This window comes from Condylura cristata, unplaced genomic scaffold (assembly GCF_000260355.1).
Source record: "Condylura cristata isolate star-nosed mole 26May11 unplaced genomic scaffold, ConCri1.0 scaffold00014, whole genome shotgun sequence".
Taxonomy (NCBI): domain Eukaryota; kingdom Metazoa; phylum Chordata; class Mammalia; order Eulipotyphla; family Talpidae; genus Condylura; species Condylura cristata.
Window position 1 is genome coordinate 38,984,086 of NW_004567115.1, and position 20,703 is coordinate 39,004,788.

Genomic DNA, 20,703 nt, shown 5'->3' on the forward strand with positions numbered 1-20,703 from the left:
TGTTCTGCTCCCCACTCTGTCTCTGGTGAATCCTCTCACCCTCCGCAACTCTGGCCTGTACCCCAGTTCTGTACGAATAAATAAATAAATCTTTAAAAAAAAAAGAAATTAAATATACTAATTTTCTTTTTTCCCCATTTCAGTCATTTTGCCTGTAAAAGCCAGAATAGGAGTAGTTCGTATTTAAATTTCTCAAAACCCTCTTGTAAGGGCTAGGAAAATGGTGAGTCTTCTTTTCCAATTCACCCTTTCTACAATCCCCAAGAAACCTCCCATCTAAGCAGCAGACCAATTACCTTTAAAATCATTTTCATAGGGCCACTCATGACTGACTCAGAGCATCGCTCAATTCACACGTTAGTTTACCATAAGTCCAAAGTCTCTCCAGAATCCACCTCAAAACATCTACTCTTACTTACTGTTCAATTTCTCATCAAGGAATGCTAACGACCAACCCCTGGTCTGTCCAAACCAAGAGCTCTTTTACTTAAGTTTTTCTCACCTGGCAGGACACCCCCAAATTCTTCCCCTTCAAGGCGCAGATCAAGTTCTGCCACTTTGGTAAAAAAAGAAATTACTAGAGTCAATCAGAAGACATTTCCTACAGCTGTTTTGCTGTAAGTAAAAGTTTCTCTAGAGAGTCAATTAGTAAAGCAGAAGTGCTTTACTAATGCTTTAGCATTTGGTAGGATACTTAGCATAGCACAGGAGGTGAAGGCTGGGTATCACAATGGGGTGAGAAGGATTTGCCTAAATATTCTAATGCCTTCTTTGTGAATAACTGCCAAGCCGAACCCCTGGTGAGGTTAAGACTGGGTCCTCTTTAGTATTTTTTACAACAGAAAAGGACAGCCATACATTGGGCTGTTCTCAATTTGGGAGGGATGAAGAAAAGGCCCATATATTCCTGGGGTCCCAGTTTAACTCCATTAACTCTTACCAAAAACTATTTAACCTTTTAAGCTCAGGTTGGGGTTGGAATTTCTACTTTTCAGGGTAGTTTAAAGAATAAAAAAATGTACTGGGGAAAAATATGAGCCACAGAGTAGCACTCCACAAATTCTAGCACGTGCACGTGTGTATATGTATTAAGCTTAGCATGCAGAAACCCTTTTTATTTAAGGTCTGTAGGCTAATAAGAGTTCAGCAAACGACAAGCCTTACATTTCTGTCTGGAGACAGGTTTTATTTGCCAAATGGCCTTTTTGTTTTTTCCGAATAAACTCATTTAGCAGAGGAATAGCTGAGAGCTTTTTGCTTGAGGTCAACTGTAACTATGTATATTAATGTACTAAATATATCCTGAACTGGCAAAACGGTTGCCAGCAAGCTAGTTCTTAACATGATATCTCTGACTTACTCGCAGAATGTCAGGACCCTCTTGAAAAAGTTGTAAAGGTATAACAAAGGGGTATTTAGGGACTACCTCTAAAGGGGATCTGGCCACCACTATGCGCAAGGGAAATGCATCATATGTGTTAGATCTTTAACAGGATAAGTGCGCAGAGAGAAAAGTTCCTAATAAGTTTCCCAATGCAACACCTAAAGTGACCTACACCCCCCCCCCCCAGACATCCTATCAACATAGCCAAATTGAGTTGGCCTGAAATAGGACCGCTAAGGCCTGAGAGCTTGCCACTAGTCTAAGGCACTTTCTGGCAGGGAACGACAGGAAAGGGGTTCTGAAGCAGGTCCCAGCTTTCTGGGACAAGAAGAGATACGACATCAAGACAGTGGCTGTCATTGTCAGCCCAACTATCACACAAGCGTCCTTACAAGTCTCCACCCAGCAGGAGGGTGCAAGTCTGGGGCAGGGAAAAACGCGCCTCTTGGCCCAGGTGCCTTCACTTTACAGAGCTCCAAGGCACTCAGCTCCGCCTCCCAGGCCCCGGCGCTAGGTCAAGGACGCGGCTTCGGGGTGGGGGCAGGGACCACAGACCCTCCCCAGGCAACCAGCCGAGCTATGTGCACCTGTGCTAGCGCCATCCTCTGCCAACGACTGTTTGCAAGAGGGTCTGCAAGTAGCCCCACACCCAAGACAAAAGCAGAAAAACAGCAGTACCTCTCGGGCTTGTGACTTAGGGGCGGGGACCTGGGGGAAGACGCAAGGAAGGCCCACGGTCGACGCGGAGCGGTGGTCACCAGCGCGGCTCGCGGCCAGCTCCGCTTCCTGCAAGAGTCGGACTCGCCCTTCAGGCCCACCCCTGACTCCTCTTTCTGGCCCTGCGGCCCGCCAAGGCCCACAGCCTGCCGCGGGGTAAGCCCCAGAAATTCCCGCCCTGGGCGGAAGCCGGCAGGCCTCAGCCCTAGGCTGGCGGAGACGCGGTGGCGGTAGGTTGGGTTCGAATAGAGCGCGGAGGCGGGGCCAGAGCGTGACGCGGCGCGACCGCGGCAAGAACGCGGGGCCTATAAGGAAGCCGCGCTGGGCGCAAGGCGCGCTGGGGCGGGGCCAGGTTGGAGCGGGGGCGGAGCTGGAGGGACGCAGCGTCGCCGTCGTGAGCCCGCCTCAGGAGGCGTGTCGGGGGCGGGGCAAGGGGCGGGGCTTGCTCCGAGCCAGTTCATTTAACCCGGCCGCTGGCGGCGCGAGCCCGGGCGCGGAGCGCAGCGGGAGGGTGTCTGCAGTGCGGCGGCTCTGCGGTGAGTGCCACCTTTGCGCCTTCTCGCGTGCATCGGCCTACACCTGCTCTTTCTCCCCTTCCAATTCAGCGATCGACCGGGGGACCTTCCCTAGCCTGCAGCTGCTCCGGGGAGGCGGAACAGATGGTCTGGTCCGGGCGGCGGGTCCTTTGTTTTGCCATAACTACGGCTGCGGGGTCGAGCCCCGAAGCCCGCGGACTGAGGGACGGGGCCGGGAGAGGAGACCTGGCTCGAGCTGCCGCGCCCGGGGAGCGGGAGGCTGGACTGTGATGCAGAGCCCGGGGAGCGGGAGGTTGAACCGGGTCTGCGGGGAGGCCCCAGGCCGGGTACCAAGAGGCGGGACCCGGGAGTGCAGACGGCGGGTGCTGGGCGAGGGGCTGCGGGAACGCAGCCTGACCGGGGCTCGGGAAGGACTGGCGAGAAGCGCTGCCCTGCAGGTGGGAGGCTGTCGGGAAGCGCTGGCCCTGAGGGCACAGCCTCTTGCTTTGGATGTGGCTGCTGCCTGCCGGGTCTCGGGCCTAGATTTTCTCGGGTTGACTGTGTGGCTTGTTTTTCCAGCGAGGTCCTTTCAAGCATCAAACTGCTGTTCCTTGTCAGGCCTGAAGGCCACGGATCTTTCCAGCTAGTCGCCATGCCTATGGCTAGGATGCTTTGAAATCCCTCAGACCTTGTCTTTCTCTTGTCACTCTTGTTTACTGTGGATCTGCTCACAAGCCTTAACTTCCCAAGCAGCTGCCTTCACCCCTCCCCTTCTTCTTAAGTGTCAACCTAGCCCCCCCCAAAATAAAAAAAAAGGAACCAGTCTTCTCAGCTGTCTTCACTCCCTTCCCCAGTTAGACTCCCAACCTCGTCTTCCTAAAAGTCCACCAGATCTATCCACCTCTCTCCCTTGATCTAAGCCACCCTAGCTCTTTACCTCACTACAGCAGCACTTCACTGGCCTCCCTACTTACAAGACAGCCTGTCCCCCTTCAGGCCGAACTGACTGAGGGATCTTTACAAAATAAATCTAGAAACCCTTCCTTTGTCCTTAGAGTTAATTCAAACTTATCTCAAGTTGGTTACTTCAGCCTCTTTCTGGGCAACTAAGTCTTATCTCTGCCTTATCTTTTTGCCTTACCATTTAGCAAGGCACCATTCACCTTATATTCAGCCCTAGTGAATACCATTCTGAGATCTGGGTCAACCCTGCAGTCCCTCTCTACCCCTCCTCTCCCCCTCCCCCCCACATCATTTCTGCATAAAGAACTTGTCATGTAACACTTAAGTCTTCCTATGAGGTGTTCCTTTTGTAGCTGGCATTTTCTAACAGTGAAATGTCATATCCTTTGCAGCAGCCTGTTTACTTTTTTTCCTTCTAGAGTCTTAAGCAAATTCCATGGCAAACTATGTTTTATTGTTCCTTAATGGCTTACCCCATTATCAGGGCCTAGCACAAGTGAATGCTTGTGCTATTGTATTAATACTTTTTAATAGTTATAAAAATATAGAGTAGATAAATTATTTGTAGTTATATAAAATTATAAAAATACAAAAACCAGATTTTTTTTTTTGATTACTTAGCAAATTATAATGAAAAGATGTTGCCCAGAAAGGAAGGGTGGAAGTGAAGTAAGGAGTTACTGTAACAATGAGAATAGGCAAGATAAGTGGTAGGAAGTGTTAGGAACAGCTGGTCAGGCCAGCCTGTTATCAAAATGCGCTCAGCCACTTTGTATGTATTGCAGTTGCGTGAGCTCTAAGAATGAAATAGAAAGTTCAGATTATCTCTATCTCAACCTGAAGTTTAAGGTTTGCTTTCAATTTCATCTTTTGCAAAATTAGTTCCAAATGAATGAGTAACATGTTAGGATATGGCAATAAATCCTGTTGACAGTAAAAGAAGTAAAATGTTGTGCCTAGTTACATCAGAATTGCTTTTGCTGTCCTGAAAAAAAGGCCTTTTAAAAGCTTATCAGATTCAGACTGTTACCTCACTTCTTTACTGTTTTGCTTTTGAACCTAATTTAACTTTATCTCCTCCTGCTTCATCCCCCTTCTAGTGTTACAAAGTAGTCTTTATTTTCAGGAATGGCATTAAATGTATGCCTAGTATTAGATTTTTAAGCTATGCCAGAAATGGGAAGTACTAATATCTGGGTCTAAAAAAAAAAAAAAAAGTCTTCAGACAGTATTAGATAACTGTTTTGTACACATTTCACAAATGCAAACCTAGTAGAGAGGAAAGGCCCTTTGTGGTCTGACTACCTGAGATCAGCCCTTGAAGGAAACCCTTACTAGCTCATCCATAAATTAGACATAATTGTCTCAAGAGAGCACAGAAGATGTTTGTAGTCTACCTTGTAAGTAATCAGTGTAAATCACTCTTTGTTGTTAGTTATTTCATTGTGGAGCTTCTGAATTACCCTAGAGCAGGATAGAAGTGATCAGATCAGCACATGAACATAGTCTTCTGCCTTGTGCCACTTTTGAATACCTGTGGTGATCTGTAAACCCCATTTGGGGGTCAATCTTTGTTTCTTGACAGCTGAATACATAGCACTGACTGATGTTGAGCAGTTCAAACCTTTTGCAGGCAGGTTGAAAACCTGAATGTGATTGTTACATTCAGGCCCTACCTGTAATTTTTGTAAAAGACAGCCCAAGATTCTTCATTCTACATTTATTTCATACAAAATAGTAGGTCTGCAGGAACTTGCCCAGTTCCCCTCTGTCCCTCAAAAAAAATCTTAGGACTAGGTCGAGCATTCTTGTTATGTCTTTCCATTCAACGTGGCCCTTGCCAGAGAAAAGAATGGTTTTATTTGCCCACACGGCACAGCTGAATTTAGTTCATTATATGTTTGATTTTACTTCACATTCACATGCTCTCCTTAGCTACAAAATTAACATTTAAAGATTGACTTTACAGGCCCAGTAACTATATCCAGAAGAAATTCAGAGATGAGATGGGAAATGATATCAATAAAACCTCTAGTACATTATAGATGAAGTCGCTTTTAATCCAAAATATGGTAAAAAGTATGTTCTTTCTGTTTCACTTACAAAATCAGGAATTGTGGATGCTTTTGAGACTAACTTCTCAAATAGGTAATGAAAGGTCCTGATTGTTTTTCAAGTTCTTTGACAGTCACTCTGGAAAGGCTTCATCTTTCCTTTAATGACAGAGAAAAGACATCTATAGAAATGTTTCACATGAAGCCAGGGATTTTACTCTTAGAAGCAAATTACCTAGAGGCATCAGAAACACCATCAGTGTCAGAATAAAAGCCAAAAGTAGGTGAAGAGCACTTAACTCCTTAAAGTGAGTGTACTTTATGCTACTTGAGTGTCTCTGTGCCCTTATTGTAAAGTTTCCCTATATGTGTTTTTTTTTTTTTTAAAGATTTATTTATTTATTCGTACAGAACTGGAGTACAGGCCAGAGATGCGGAGAGTGAGAGGATTCACCAGAGACAGAGTGGGGCACAGAACAGGCAGATCAACGAAGTACACTGCTGAGGGGAGCAGCGGGCGGGTCAGGAGAGGTCTGCCTCGCCATGTGGATCTCCTCTGGGGCAAGCGGGGATCGAACTCATGCAGAAGTGGCTTAAGCTTCTTTGTGTTATGCTTTAACCCACTGTGCCACCAGGGAGGGCCTCCCTATATGTTTTATCAAATGAAAATGTTGTAAGAACTGAAACTCTCTATCATTTAGGACAGTAAATATTTCCCCTGAGTGATAATTTTTATCCTCCCAAGATGAGGTCACCATCTCCAGAATAATTTATACTCAGAGAGACATTAGCTGCATTAGCTCACAGATGGTGAGGTAATGCTAACTGGAACACTTAGTAAGTCCTGTGAGAACCACAACAGCACCCCAGATTGGGTTTGATGCTTTCCTATGGAAAAAGCAGATGGTGACAGGTAGTTAGCAAATGTGCGCATGTCTGTTGCTGTGAGATTTTATTTGCCGTTATATAAATTTTTAATAGTATATGAACATCAACTAATACTACTGCAGTATCTATTATTCAGATGTCCATGAAAGAATCAAGTACATTTTAATATTTGTTTCTGAGAATTCCTTATCAAATAGTAAGACTTTAATTTTAAATCCTATTCTAAAAGAATTCATTTTTTTTTCCATTTGTGCCAACTATTCTATTGAAATACATTCTTATCTCAAGTCTAATACCAGGAATGATCAAATTATAATTACTTGTATTTCACCTGATGTGAAACTTTTGGTAAGAGAAAGTTTATTTAATGTATGAAAAGAAAATGATTACTTAAAACTCACCTAATGATTTAGATGAAATCTTACCTTGATATGAGCCAAGAAGGCAAATAAACACACACTGTAAAACTCTGGAAAACTGGTCACTGTTTAAATCTAAACATTCTATTACCTGTCATAAGGATGAACTGGATGGTCAGCTAGCTAGATAAAAAGTTGTTAGAAGTTAGTGTTTCAGTCTAGGAGTTATAGACAGGTTTTTAGAAGGGTTTGACAAGAGATCTTTGGGGCCTTGACCATCTGTGGGACCTGTCAGTACCTCAGGGTTCCTAAGTATATATTAATGCCTAGCATTTAGCAAACTCATTCATAGAGACAATTTGAAGGCAAACGGATGGGCCAGAAAGGGAGTATCTCCAGGTTCAGCTTCAAAAATTATGCTCTTTAGTAGGTCCCACTCTGTATTTCTACAAGCTAGTCACAACATTTTGAAACTCCAAAATATTTTCTTATGAGCTGTTATATAGTATCGATAAACCACTTTGTATACCATTATATGTTTACCTGTTTCCAGAAATCTCATCTGCTCTCTGTAGTGTTCTCTCAATGAAATATGAACTTGTTTCTCATCCGTGGATGAATGCTTACTTTGATTTGTGTATGGTCTTCTCACTTAGAATGGGCATGAATAGGGCCAGTTGGCCCTTGATATTTATAGTTCAAGAAGTTTGAGGTTCCCATGTACCTAATGAATGTTTATTGTATCTATGACAAAAAAAAAAGGGGGAATGGCAGATAGACTGGGACATGGTACTGAACAGTCAAGGAAGGGTGCTGCTTTCATAGTAGTGTGACTCTTGAAACAAAGCTGCGTTGAAATTGGCAAGCACAGAGTAAACCACCCATAATCCCATCATGCAGAGGTAGCCACTGCTCACACACCAAAAATTGTGACTATCTAAAGATGCTTTATGATTAGTTTTGGTCTTCTTTTTTTCAGGTTTATTTACTTATGCGCACTAGAACTGGGGTGCAGTTCAGAAGTGCAGGTGGTTGAGAGGATTCACCAGATAGAGTGGGGAGCAGAACAGGCAGGTCTACTGAAATACACTGCTGAGGGGAGCAGTATCAGGAGGGGTCTGCTGTCCCATGTGGGTCATCCCCCGGCCTGGGATTGAACTCATGCTGCAGTAGCTGCAGCAGCCTCACAGTGCTGCACTTTAAGCCGTTGCACCACCAGGGAGGGCCAGTTTTGGTCTTCTTCTTACGTCTGTTTTAACTAACATACTGTCTTATGCCTGATCTTAACAACTTCCCTACCCCTAACTACCACTCTCTAGTTAAACTGGACTTCCTTCTGCAACATGAACACACCAGTCTCTGACTGGACTTGCTGTTCCTTTCCTCAGCAAAGGCATCCTCTACTGGTAGCTTCTGTGTCATTTAGAGTAAATCTAGTCCCCTCCCAGAGGACTTTACTGACCCTTTGAGGTCAAGCAGCTCCTGCTCCCAATCACCATTACTTTTAGCCTATTTTATTTTCTATATAGCACCCATCCTATCTGTCAACTATAGCTATTTTTTGTCTCTAAGAACAAAAGCTTCTTGAAAGTAGAACTTTGTGGCCCTCCCTGGTGGCGCAGCTGTTGGAGCAATGCACTGCCAAGCCATGGCAGCTTCACTGCAGGTTCAATCCCTGCCCCAGAGGTAATTCACATGGTGCAGCAGACCTCTCCTGTCAGGCCCGCTGCTCCCCTCAGCAGTGTACTTCGTTGGTGTACACTGAGTTCGATCCCAGGCCAAGGGGGTGACCTACATGGCACAGCAGACCTTTCTTGACCCGCCTGCTGCGCCCCTCAGCAGTGTATTTCAGTAGGTCTGCTTGTGTACAGAGCTGCCTGTTCTGCTCCCCACTGTCTCTGGTGAATCCTCATGCCACCCCTGCACCCCTGGCCTGAACTGCATTTCTGTATGCAAAAATAAATTAAATCTTTTAAAAAATAAGCAATAATTAAAAAAGAAAGAAAGTAGAACATGTGCCCTCTTCCACTCTTTTTCCTAGTGGTTAGACTGGTACCTGGCACGACAATGTGCTCATTGAATATCTGCTTATTGACTAAAACAGTTGACCCCAGTTGTGCCCATTATCCTCTGTGGGTTTCTGTAGAGAGCCTACAGGAAATAAGATGGCAGAGAGTAAAGAGCTTTGTAGAAATGCAAAGCCCTGACTTTGGGAGAGGCCAGACACTCCAGTGCTAGGATGATACTTCCGTTTCTCCCTATTCTCTTCTCCACCTTTTCCCGATACAGGTGTACACACTTAGGCAAGGGGAAAAGGGAACTTAGCTTCAAAGAAGGGAAATGATTATATTTTCCAGGAACCTTGTAGACATGGAGAAAGGGAACTTCATAGGGAGTTTCAGTTTAAGAAGAAAAAAAGGTCGTGGGCCCTCCCTGGTGGCACAGGGGTTAAAGAGCAACACTAAGAAGCTCTCCACAGCGCAGCCTCTGCAGCATGAGCTTGATCCCCGGCCAGGGAGCTACCTACATGGCGCAGCAGACCTCTCCTGACTCCCTCGGCAGCTCCCCTCAGCAGTGTATTTCAGTAGAGCTGCCTGTTCTGCTCCCCACTCTGTCTCTGATGAACCCTCTCACCTCCCCCCATTTCTGGCCTGTACCCAGTTCTTGTATGCATAAATAAATAATCTTTTAAAAGATAAAGTCCTTGTGATGGTTGCACAGAGGTGTGACTGTACTTACCAGTCACTGAATTGTACACTTAACAACGGGGTAAAGTACTGCATTATGAAGCTCTCCGCAGCCACTGCATCACAAGTTTGATCCTCCGCCAGGGAGGTGACCCACATGGCGGGGCAGATCTCTCCTGACCTGCCCACTGCTTCCCTCAGCAGTGTACTTCAGTACCTCTGCTTGTTCTGTTCCCTAAGCTGTCTCTGGTAAATCCTCTCACACCTCTGGCCTGTACCCCAGTTCTGTAAGCATAAATAAATAAATCTTAGGGGGAAAAAAGGGCTGAGATGATAAGTTTCATGTATATATTACCATGGTTTTTAAAGTTTAAATTTAAAAGGGTTTTTTTGTAGTTGAGCAAGTTCTGTTGGTGTGTGGTGTACATTCTATTAAGATTTCTGATTTTAGCATATGGAGAAAATTAGATTGAAGTTGCATTTTAATTATAACTTTTGAGATAGCCAGGATTCACATACACCCCTTTTTCCCTTCTCTACTTTGGGAATTGCAGATTACCATGATGAACAACTTTGTTTCTGGAAAGCCAGAAAAGATAGTGGAACTTCAGAAGTCACTTAGTAAGGGGCTGGCTTTTTCAGAGGCACCAAAGAGCAAGGGAAAGACTTTTCATCACTTAGCTCTGTTTTTCCGACCTTTAGAACTACTGGAGAAATAAAAAGTAGAAATGCTTACACAGTACCTGATATATAATATGCTCTCAGTAAGTGGTAACTGCCTTGATTATAAGGACTTGTAATCAGATATAACCAAAGGGAGGTGAATTTTGATGAAGGAAGTAGGTTTTCCAAGCCCGAACTGAGAAGATTTTTATGGAGCTTCTGAATTTCCTGGTACTCTATCTTTTGGGAATCTAAGCATTATAGAATAGTATTATGAGATTTGGGTGGGAAGTTTTGGGGTTTTCTTCAATAGTGTGGAGTTGGAATACTGTATTCAGATTTCCTGGTATGTTGTAGTAGACATAAGTTGCAATCCATTTCTACATCAAGAGGATATACAAAATAAAAATGTATCAAGTTTTAAGTTTCTTGTATATTTCAGAACTCAATTTAAAAAAAAGAAAGGGCCCACCCTGGTGGCACAATGGATTACATCAGCAGTATGAAGCTTCCCGCAGCCACTGCAGCACGAGTTTGATACCCAGCCAGGCAGGTGACCCACACAGCAGACCTCTCCTGTCTTGCCACTCTCTCCTCAGCAGTGTGCCTCAGTCAGTCTGCCTGTTCTGTTCCCCACTGTGTCTCCTCTTACCCCCCGCCTCCCCATCACACACTTACCTCTGGCTATACCCCAGTTCTAGCGTGTATAAGTAAATAAAATATTTTTTAAAAAAGAAAAAAAATAGGAAACTGAGAGGCATGGGCTACATGATGTATATCTTGACTATGAAGGATTATTATTCTGGGTTTAACTTAGAGAAATTAACATAGAGGTGAAGCAAGGGGACGATTGGAAAGCTGATGTGAAAATGTCCATATAAAAGATTAATTTGGAGAAGTAACCATTAGAATAATTAATACATGGTTTTACAATGACTGGTTTATTAACTTATATTTTCTTTATTCTAGTTATAAAAGTAACCATGGAGTACTCTGAAAACTCAGTGGATTCAAAATCCATTAAAAATTCAGAAATGTGAGTATTTAAGTGGAATCCTTTAGAACCAGGGGAAGATGAGTATATGTGATACAGCCGACTTTTGAGGAACTGGGTAGCAGAAAGAACATGGTTTTTAGCGCCAGAGAAACCTAGTTGACTTTTGTAAACCTGTTAGCTCGCCCGCCCGCATCTGGTCTTTAAAGTGGAGGTAATAACACTTCCATGAAATTGTGAGGAGGACTGAGGCAAGACCAGGTAGAATGTCTGATGCAGAGTCTGCAACCCCACTCAGGAATCAGGAGGACACACGGGCAAGCAGGACCCACTAGTCTGGACACCTCTCTAGCTCCCAAAATCCCTCGGGAGGGGAGGTATCTGAGGCAGCTTTGCACCTCTTCTTTATGAGTTTTAAGACTAAACTGAAATGCCAGTTCTCTGTAAGAGGCAGAGTTACCCACTGAGGGGTCATCATTTACCCTTTGTTTTCTCTTGTCTTTTCAGAATATTCTATTTACTTTTGCTTCCAAAACCCACAGAGATAGAAAAAGGAAAAGGATAAAATTCAAGGTCTTAAGTCTTCATGTCTGTTACCATTCACTTGCTGTCTCTTGTGATGCTTTCAATTCTAAATTTATTTCTGAAAGTCAATATTACTACCTTCGACCACCCAGGGGATCATAAACTAATTTTAATTCTAAACAAAAGTATTACATCAGTATTATTAATGGGTTTCCAATAAAGAGTTAGCAGTGTTTGTCTTGCAAAGGAATTTGCCAAGAAATTTAATTTTGAAAAGCAATCTCAGAGGGTTTTTAAAACCCTTTAAAAGTGGTTTATAGATTTTTCCTGTCTCCTCATACAGAGAATTATATGGAGGCCCAGAACAGATCTAGATCTGTTCAGATCCTTTAACTTACCCTCACATTCCCAGGCTTTTTGAGTCTCTGTTCTCCCTCAGACAAATGGGCTTCAGAAGCAGGCAGAATTCTGTGATCCATTATCTGTATGACCTTCTCAAGTCTCGTAGCTTCTAGAGTTTTAATTTTCTCATCTATAAAATGTGGAGATCTAACTCAATATTATAGTTCATTACTGACTTTTTCATTTACAATTTTAATCTTTTTCTAATAATACTTTTAGACTTGTGTATGTGAAATACTCAAGCTGGTAAACAAGCACAGGGACTTCAGATAGTCTGTCTAGCTTTCCTAGTCCTCTACTCCCTGGCTCTGGGTCTGGATCAGGAATCTAGCCTGCAGTAAGTTTCACTGGAACAAAGCCATAGCCACACTCATTCATTTGCATATTGTCCTGGCCCCTTTTGGGGGGGACGGTGTAACTACAACAGAAATCATGGCCTGTAAATCTAAAATACTTAATTATTTTGCCCTTTTAATAATGTTTATTGATCCCCCCCCCACCCCCCCAGACAACAAAGGCTTTTATATTAAGATCTCCGGATAAGTTTTTTTTATTATTTATAATAGTGGGTCTATGTATTAAACTGTTATTTGCTTCGCTCATAGGATCTAAGGAACATTTGGGGAATTGCGATTATTGTGCTCTAAGTCCTCTTAGGACTTTGTTGATTTCCTATAACTCCATGGTAAATTTTAAGATTATACTTACCTTGAAGGTTAAAATGGTTCATGAAGTGATAAAAATGTTTTAAGTGTAAAATGGATTTGAAATTTTTCTAAAATTTAGAGGACACCATAAAACTTAGAGAGTAAAAGACTAAACTCTGAAACCCAAAGCCACGTCCACCCTTGGCACTGACAGCGTGTGCTGCCAGCACGTCACTTAGCCTTAAGGAACATTATTTCCTCAGCTCTAAAGTGTTTTTGTTTTGTTTTGTTTTGTGAAATTTAAGTGAGGAAAAAACCTACAAGACACAGCCTGGCACATTAAGTTCAAATGATGTTGTTACTCCTGACGTAAAGTTGTCTAATGAGACCGACACTGGTCACTTCTACCTTTGTGAATCATTCTCTGAATTCCACACAGGAAGATCTTCCATGGAAGCAAATCAGTGGACTCTGGGATATCCTTGGACAATAGTTACAAAATGGATTATCCTGAAATGGGTTTATGTCTAATAATTAATAATAAGAACTTTCATGGGAATACTGGTATGTGTCATAACATAATTTTTAATCCTTTTTAGATATTTTTACCACTTTTATTTGGCATAGTATGACAACTATTGATGTGATTATTCAGTAAATTATGACACAGAATAGCCATTTCGAAGAGAGAGCAGGCCCTGTAGCACAATGTGGACTCTTAACCCTTGCTTCTTTCTCCTCACTCCCTTTTATGCTAATGGAAGGATCCCACTAATAGTAAGTAGCATTTTTCCCTTCCAGGAACTCTGCAAGGCACATCATAGGTCTTATCTCATTTAATTTTTACAAGTCTGGAAAGTAATCACTGCCAGATTCTGAAGGTTAAAAACCCTGCACAGTGATTTAGTTGCAGCACTGGGCTTTAGGCCATGGTGTGCCCAACCCTCAGCCCAGCTCTGAACCTACCTCCTGTGCTACTTTCTGCCCTGTGAGTCCTGGCTCTATTTGATTATTCCTCTGACTCCGGCAGTGGCAGACTGCCCACTGAAAGACTCCTTTCCTTCACTCAGCCTCCTCTGAAGTTTTGATCTTCTTCCCTAAACGTGGAAACTTTGTCTTCTTCCCTAAAGGTGGAAACTTTGTACTTTAAGTTACCATTTTTACTTCTTCCCATCCCTCCTGAAGCTGTTCTCTTTTCTACCTCTACCACCCTACCGAGACTGCTTGCCTAGATTCACTGTGACCTGAGACCAGCAAGTCCTCTTCTCAGTATCTAAACTGTTACCATTTGAATGGAATACATTTTGGAGGTTTTTGAGAATATAGGGAAAAAATCCTCAAATTCTAAAAAGCTAGTTAACACTTTAATATATTTCTTGATGTTTAGACAGTTTCTTTTAAAGTTTAATATTTATAACATGAAAGTGATAGTGTATCCTTCCTTGTTCCACTAAATATAATGTAAACATTTCTCCTTCCTTGTTCCACTAAATATAATGTAAACATTTCTCGTGTATGTATTTCTCATATAGTTGCTGTGTAATTTTCATGAGTGATAACACCACTCTAAATCCATGGTCTCTTAATTTGCATAATTTACCATATGAATGAATGTCTTGGCTGTTCTGTGCTTTTCACTTTAAAATTTATGTTGTGATGATTTGATGTATCTAAGTTACACATTAATCATGCTAGAATTAATTTTTAATAACTAGACATAAAAGATCCTACTTAAGTAGGCTTATCTGCCAAAGGAGTGGTAAAAATGGCCTCCAGATTCCACTGCAAAGATTTTGCTGTTGTATGGAGTGAGGAAAGAGGAAGTGATACTGGATATTTAAGTCTGAAAGCACCGTTTTCATCCTTTTGGCTATAAGCTGAATACCACCTTTACCGGTTAGACTATTCTGCTCACACACTAGCTGTGATTGCCCTCTTCCTATAGAATTTTTGTACTATTCAATTTATTCTTTTTTTTTCCCCCCCCACTCTTTTCCTCAAAAAGATAATAGGCAGTAGCCTGGCTTCAGTGAACTTCTTTTCACTGAAGGTCAGATTCTCATAATCTTGACAGCCTAGTGTTTTACATGGCTCAAAGCCAAGACCAGAATTCAGTCACCTTGTCAAACATCTGCATGATGTCTGTCCTCAACTTTTCTAATATTAAATCTTCATGTGCTTATTTTAATTTTATAGAAATAAAACATGTCAGAAAGAAAGAAAGAAAGAAAGAAAGCTGTCTAGAATAGAAATTTCAGAGATTACTGATACACAAAAAGAATAGGATTAACACCACTCAAAATTACACTACCCAGAGATAATGATATTTTAAAATCTGAGTGCCTCATGCAATCAATCTGTACATTTATTAGAAGGTACTAGAGGGAAATACACAGGTCTAACACTAGTTGCCTCGGACCAGCTCCTGGACTCCTCTGTGCTCGGCACTCCATGTCTGTACAAATACAGCCCGTCATGACCACTTCAGTGGTGTCTAGAAGGGTAAAGGAGATTTGCCATAGCCAAATGCCTGGTGGATGGTATTCACGTGGTTGTGGTTTGTGGTTTTCTCCCTGTAACGGTCCTATGAAAAAGTAGTCCTCTGTCTTACAATTGTTGGAAAGTTAAAATAAAAGAAATGCAGTTCTTTTCATTATATAAATTGTGTGTTATGTTATTTTCTAGTTCTTTTTTAAATAATGACCATTTCCCCATGGCAAAAATCTGTCTATAAAAACTTGAATGGCAACCTGTATTTCTCTAAATAATTGAATCACAATTTAATCAACCCCCCTATCTCAGTAGGTATTTGTTTCTGTTTTCACTGTCTAAGCAGTTGTGAAAGACATCCTGTGACTATAACACAGCTTCTATTAAGAAATGTCTTACACATAAAGCAGTTAAAGACAACTTTGTATCACTATGGTCAGAATATTTAAAATTGCTTAGCATTTGAAAGCAAGAATTTACTGTGGGTTTTGTGACTTAATTGAATAGTTCATTTCATTTCAGAGTGTTTTTTTAAAAAAATTCAAGTAAACTCTTTCTGTTCCCAGGAATGGCATGTCGGTCTGGTACAGATGAAGATGCAGCAAAGCTCAGGGAAACATTCATGAACTTGAAATATGAAGTCCAGAATAAAAATGATCTTACATGTAAAGAAATTAGAGAATTGTTGCATGATGGTAAGAATGACCTTCATTGTCCAATTTTACAGTCTAGTTGTAATTCTATATGCAATAATAAAACATGATACATGTAACCCCTGCCGAGTCCCCAAAATGGGCAGAGGAATGTGATTGTGGCCTGAGTTGAGTTTAGATGCCCTTAGTTCTACTCTCAAAATTTTTTCATCTTATTCCAGTATACATGAGATAATTGACTGATATTATAGAGGTTTTGTTTGTTTTATCCTATTTGTAAATATCTTTCCAGTTTCTAAAGACGATCACAGCAAAAGGAGCAGTTTCATTTGTGTGCTTCTGAGCCATGGTGAGGAAGGAATAATTTATGGAACAGATGGACCTATTGACCTGAAAGAACTGACAAGTTTTTTCAAAGGGGATTGCTGTAGAAGTCTAATCGGAAAACCCAAACTTTTCATTATTCAGGTAGTATATAACTGGTTGTTGAGGTAATACAGCAACTTGGTTGTTGAGAATTATTAATTGCAGATTAATTTATTCAATTGTGAATTATCCAAGGGATTGCTTTTTTTCCTAAAACTACTATTGAACAACAATTAAAGAACCTGGAGTGTTAGCCAGAGTTGTGGGGGTGAGAGGATTCACCAGCTACAGGGTGGGAAGCAGAACAAATGGATCCACTGAAATACACTGCTGAGGGGAACAGTGGGGAGACAGGAGAGGTCTGCCGTGCCATATGGGTCAGCTCCCTGGCAAGGGATTGAACTGCTGATAGCTTCATAGTGCTGAGACTTAACCCTTGTGCCATCAAAGAGCCCTCCCCACACACACACCTTTTCTTTTTTTTTTTTAATGTTTATTTTCTTACCTCTAGGCTTGCCGAGGTACAGGTCTGGACTCGGGCATTGAGACTGACAGTAGTACTGACGATGACATGGCATGTCAGAGAATACCGGTTGAGGCAGACTTCCTGTATGCATATTCGACAGCACCTGGTAAGAGTTGCAATGAAGAGTGTCCAAAGGCTGTCACAACTCCAGTGGTTCCATAAAGTGGCTAACAGCTAGCTAGCTTACCATATGTCAACCACAGAGAAGTCTCCAAAAGTTGTTGTTAGCCAAGGGTAGCTAGAAAACATGCACATGGGTAAGGAGCATTCTTACAGTGTCGTTCATGAACTTAAATACCAGACAGGTTAATAAACTGCAATTTTGCCACAAAGTCAGATATCACCTACTATATAGGAGAGAGGTAGTTTTTCCAAGATTACTTTAGAAGATAGGAAATCAAGATAAACATGGAGAGTATGGGAGAGGTAGAAGTGGGCAAGGGAAAGACATAAAGAAACAGCATGAGAGGTGAATAGGTTGTTAGCCACGCTGTTTCTGTGGCTGTGTTGCACATGTCATTATAAAACCATCTATTGATAATTCAACTAACTTGGGGTGTCATGAGTTTGGAAATAAAGGACATGTGTATTTGAAGCAGTGTTACATTTACAGGTACTCTCAGTATTTCTTCCCCCACCCCATATCATTGTCCATGAGCTCAAAGTTGTCATTTTCCTCTGTTTTTGTGGCTAATAATACCTGGGAAAATTGACCCTTGTTTTTACCTTTGTGATTATGTATAATTTATAGGATCAGCTAAATATCTGTGCTGTTGGTTGTATTTGCCTTGTAGGTTACTATTCCTGGCGAAATTCGAAGGATGGATCCTGGTTCATCCAGTCACTTTGTGCTATGCTGAAGCTGTACGCTCACAAACTTGAACTCATGCACATTCTTACTCGAGTTAACCAAAAGGTAGCCACAGAATATGAGTCCTTCTCCTTGAATTCCACTTTTCATGCCAAGAAGCAGATTCCTTGCATCGTGTCCATGCTTACAAAAGAACTCTATTTTTAACATTAAAGAAATGGATTTTTTTTTTTGATTTTGTGTGCCAAGTGAAAAAAATGGTGTAACTGATAACTTTTTTCTTTCCACTCTTGTTTTAAATCTTATCTAATACTCTCAATGGTCCTTTGAAACATACCACTTTCACAGCAATAGAATTACTCCAAAGCTACCTCAAACTCAAAATCAGGTAGTTGAAAGTGAATTTAATTAGGAATAAGGAAAAATGAATACTGGTACAAGAATTACGAGAGGAAATGATTATAAATGAATACTCTTAATTAGCAACTGTTAGTGATTTATGCTGTGAACTTTCAAGTAATTATGAAAAAGTTGAACATGGATTTCAATGATACTCATCGGGGATTTAAGAGTGTACAGTTTTGGTTTTGTCCAACTGTAGATGTGATGTATCCTGGACTTGGGGACCCACAGGCATAGATAAAGGCTTAAAGACCTTGATTTTAGATTTGGTATAGAGGTGTATTAACTGTTTTTTAGAGCATCTACCTGAGCTGTGGTACTGTGTTATTCATCCTGAGCATGCCTTTGTTGTTAAAACAATACAACAAACATGTTTGACATTGAAAACGAAACTACTTACTTACATGAGAGACCATGTGAGCAATGCAACCTTACAGGCTAAATGCCACCGTAATAGAGGTCCAGGGCCACAGCAATGAGGTGCCCAAGTACAGCTGACCCTCCAGCACCAGCACCTTGCACTGGTCCCTGCACCAGTCTGTTGAGCATCACATACCAGCAAAATATCTGAAGACGCAGTTACATCATGACTGAAGCCACTGGGCACAGCAGGATGGACTGAAGAAAAAAGGAGCATACTAAGCTACAGCTTTTGTAACAGTGAGTCAACCTGCTGAGCGCTCTGACAGAGACTGCACAGCCTGCACGTGAAGGCAGGCCCCTAGGCCAAGGCCCCGAATAAAGGCTAGCCAGCCGGGTTTCTGAGCATGGACTAGTGCACAAGGGGCTGTCCTCAAGGCAGCACTCTCCAAGAAAGTGAACCAAATCGGAAACTTCAGAAATAGAGTTGTCTCTGAAGATGGTGAGAGTCACAGTAGAAACCATGGTACTCCTTGGTAGTAAAACTTCTGAGCTTGTTTTCTCTTCAGTTTTCCAGTTAAAGGGAATGGCCCCTGTTACAGAGTGTTCTTTATTGTGAAAGGGGGATTGTGGCTCACAGGATGACAGACCAGTCTTGCCCTGCACAGGTGCACAGAGAAGCACCAGGCCCAAAGGAGGCTGGTCCCCAGCCAAGGAGGCCGGGCGATAAGCCTCCTCACTGGGAAGGGCTGTGAGGTCACTGCTTCAGGTTGAGGTCTCTTATGATTCTTTTCGTCAGAGGTGGGAATTTGTATTTATAAATGACAACTATTTGTTGTGAGTAAGTCTGTAACGTTCTCGAAGTAATTGAAGCATGTAATAGTATATTGCTTGTTCTTGTGTGACCAGTTCAAAGAAATTTGTTAAAAGAGTTTTTGATTTCTAGATATTAAATATAAAATCACGAGCATGTTCAAGTTTCTTTTGTTCTGATGTTAAGCTACTAACCGGAAATTAAGATACTTTACCAAGATCTTCATTTGGAGAGAGCCAGAGAGGATGGATACAGCAGGACCCCTATTCTCACATAATTTGAGATGGTGGCAAATTACCCAAGAGAAGAAGGAGACTTCCTGTTCTTAGGTCCTTCCAGCAGGTTCCGTTCCTAAAATGGCACTGAGGCCAGGAAGGGTCACATCCTAAATATGGCCACATATTTGCTTTGTGAAGTATGGTGAGTAAATAAAAAAGGTCTTGCTGAAAGGGAACATTTCCCACCACAAGGTAAACTATGACTAAGGCATTTTTTCACAAAGCACAGTCATAGCTCCTTCTACTCAGAATTCCCCCTCACTCTCCCTCCAGCACCCACCCTTCCTCTCTGGGTTTCAGGATGTCTATCTAGGTCACACCTGCTCTGGAGTCCACTAGCTAGCTACCATTTCCACAGTCTGAATTCGTTTTCCCGCTGGCATAGGGGCAACAAAAGGAAACACAAAAGTGGTCTGGTGGAGTAAAAAGCACTATAGAACAACAGGTCATTCTAGAGTTCCGTCAGCTTGTCATTGATACAGGGCCTCCCTGGTGGCCACTATTGCGAAGATTTGATCCCCAGCCAGGGAGCTGACCCACATAGCACACAGCAGACCTCTTCTGTCTGACCCACTGCTCCCCTCAGCAGTATATGTCAGTAGATCCACCTGTCCTGCTCCCCCACTCTGTCTCTGGTGAATCCTCTCCCCCTCCTCCTCAAGCCCCTCCGGCCTACACTCAGGAGTAAATCTTGAAATAGAGCCAGTAAAATTCTCCATACATACAATGTTCCAACTTTGTGCCCTGTTTATCAGGTGGTTTCTAATTCACTTACACAATCCTCTGGACCTTACGGGGTAGCCCCAATTTACAGAGCGTGAAAACAGCAGTTTGGCCAAGGGCACATAAGCAGCAAAGGCGGCCCTGGATCCCTAGAGTCCAGCTGTGGGGTCGCCCACCTATCACTGTTGTACCACTGGAGAGCCCCCAGGACCTAACGGTCAAGCCAGCAGGTTTAGCCCTGAATGTGTTCTGGGGGATTTCAAGTTTTCAATCAACAAATAATTATTCAGCATTTACAACTTCTTGACCAGGCTTTCTGCTAAAACAGATAAGATACATTTTAGCCCCTGAGTTCGGGATTGTGAAATAGATTGTGGTAAGATTAACAAGGAACACCCACTTAGAGGTGGTGTCTCCTTTAAGTTGGAGGAAAACTGCAGAGCAGAGCATGAGAAGGCTAACTCTTGGCTAAGGTGGCCTTT

At 42.3% G+C, this 20,703-nt stretch overlaps 2 protein-coding genes across 2 annotated transcripts in view; one reads left to right on the forward strand and one right to left on the reverse strand.

Moving 5' to 3' along the window:
• PRIMPOL (primase and polymerase (DNA-directed)) overlaps window positions 1-2,078 on the reverse strand; it is a 29,520-nt gene extending 27,442 nt beyond the window's left edge. The window contains exon 1 of the mRNA XM_004682504.2: window positions 2,063-2,078. The gene's annotated coding sequence lies outside the window, so the exon portion shown is untranslated. The remainder of the gene's footprint in view (window positions 1-2,062) is intronic.
• A 533-nt stretch (window positions 2,079-2,611) lies between these two features.
• On the forward strand, window positions 2,612-19,365 carry CASP3 (caspase 3, apoptosis-related cysteine peptidase). Its single transcript, XM_004682376.2, has 7 exons — window positions 2,612-2,637; window positions 11,200-11,266; window positions 13,238-13,362; window positions 15,855-15,983; window positions 16,234-16,409; window positions 16,819-16,939; window positions 17,628-19,365. The coding sequence occupies exons 2-7, from the start codon at window positions 11,214-11,216 to the stop codon at window positions 17,849-17,851; spliced, it is 828 nt and encodes a 275-aa protein (XP_004682433.1). The 5' UTR covers window positions 2,612-2,637; window positions 11,200-11,213; the 3' UTR covers window positions 17,852-19,365.
• Window positions 19,366-20,703: the final 1,338 nt, after the last annotated feature.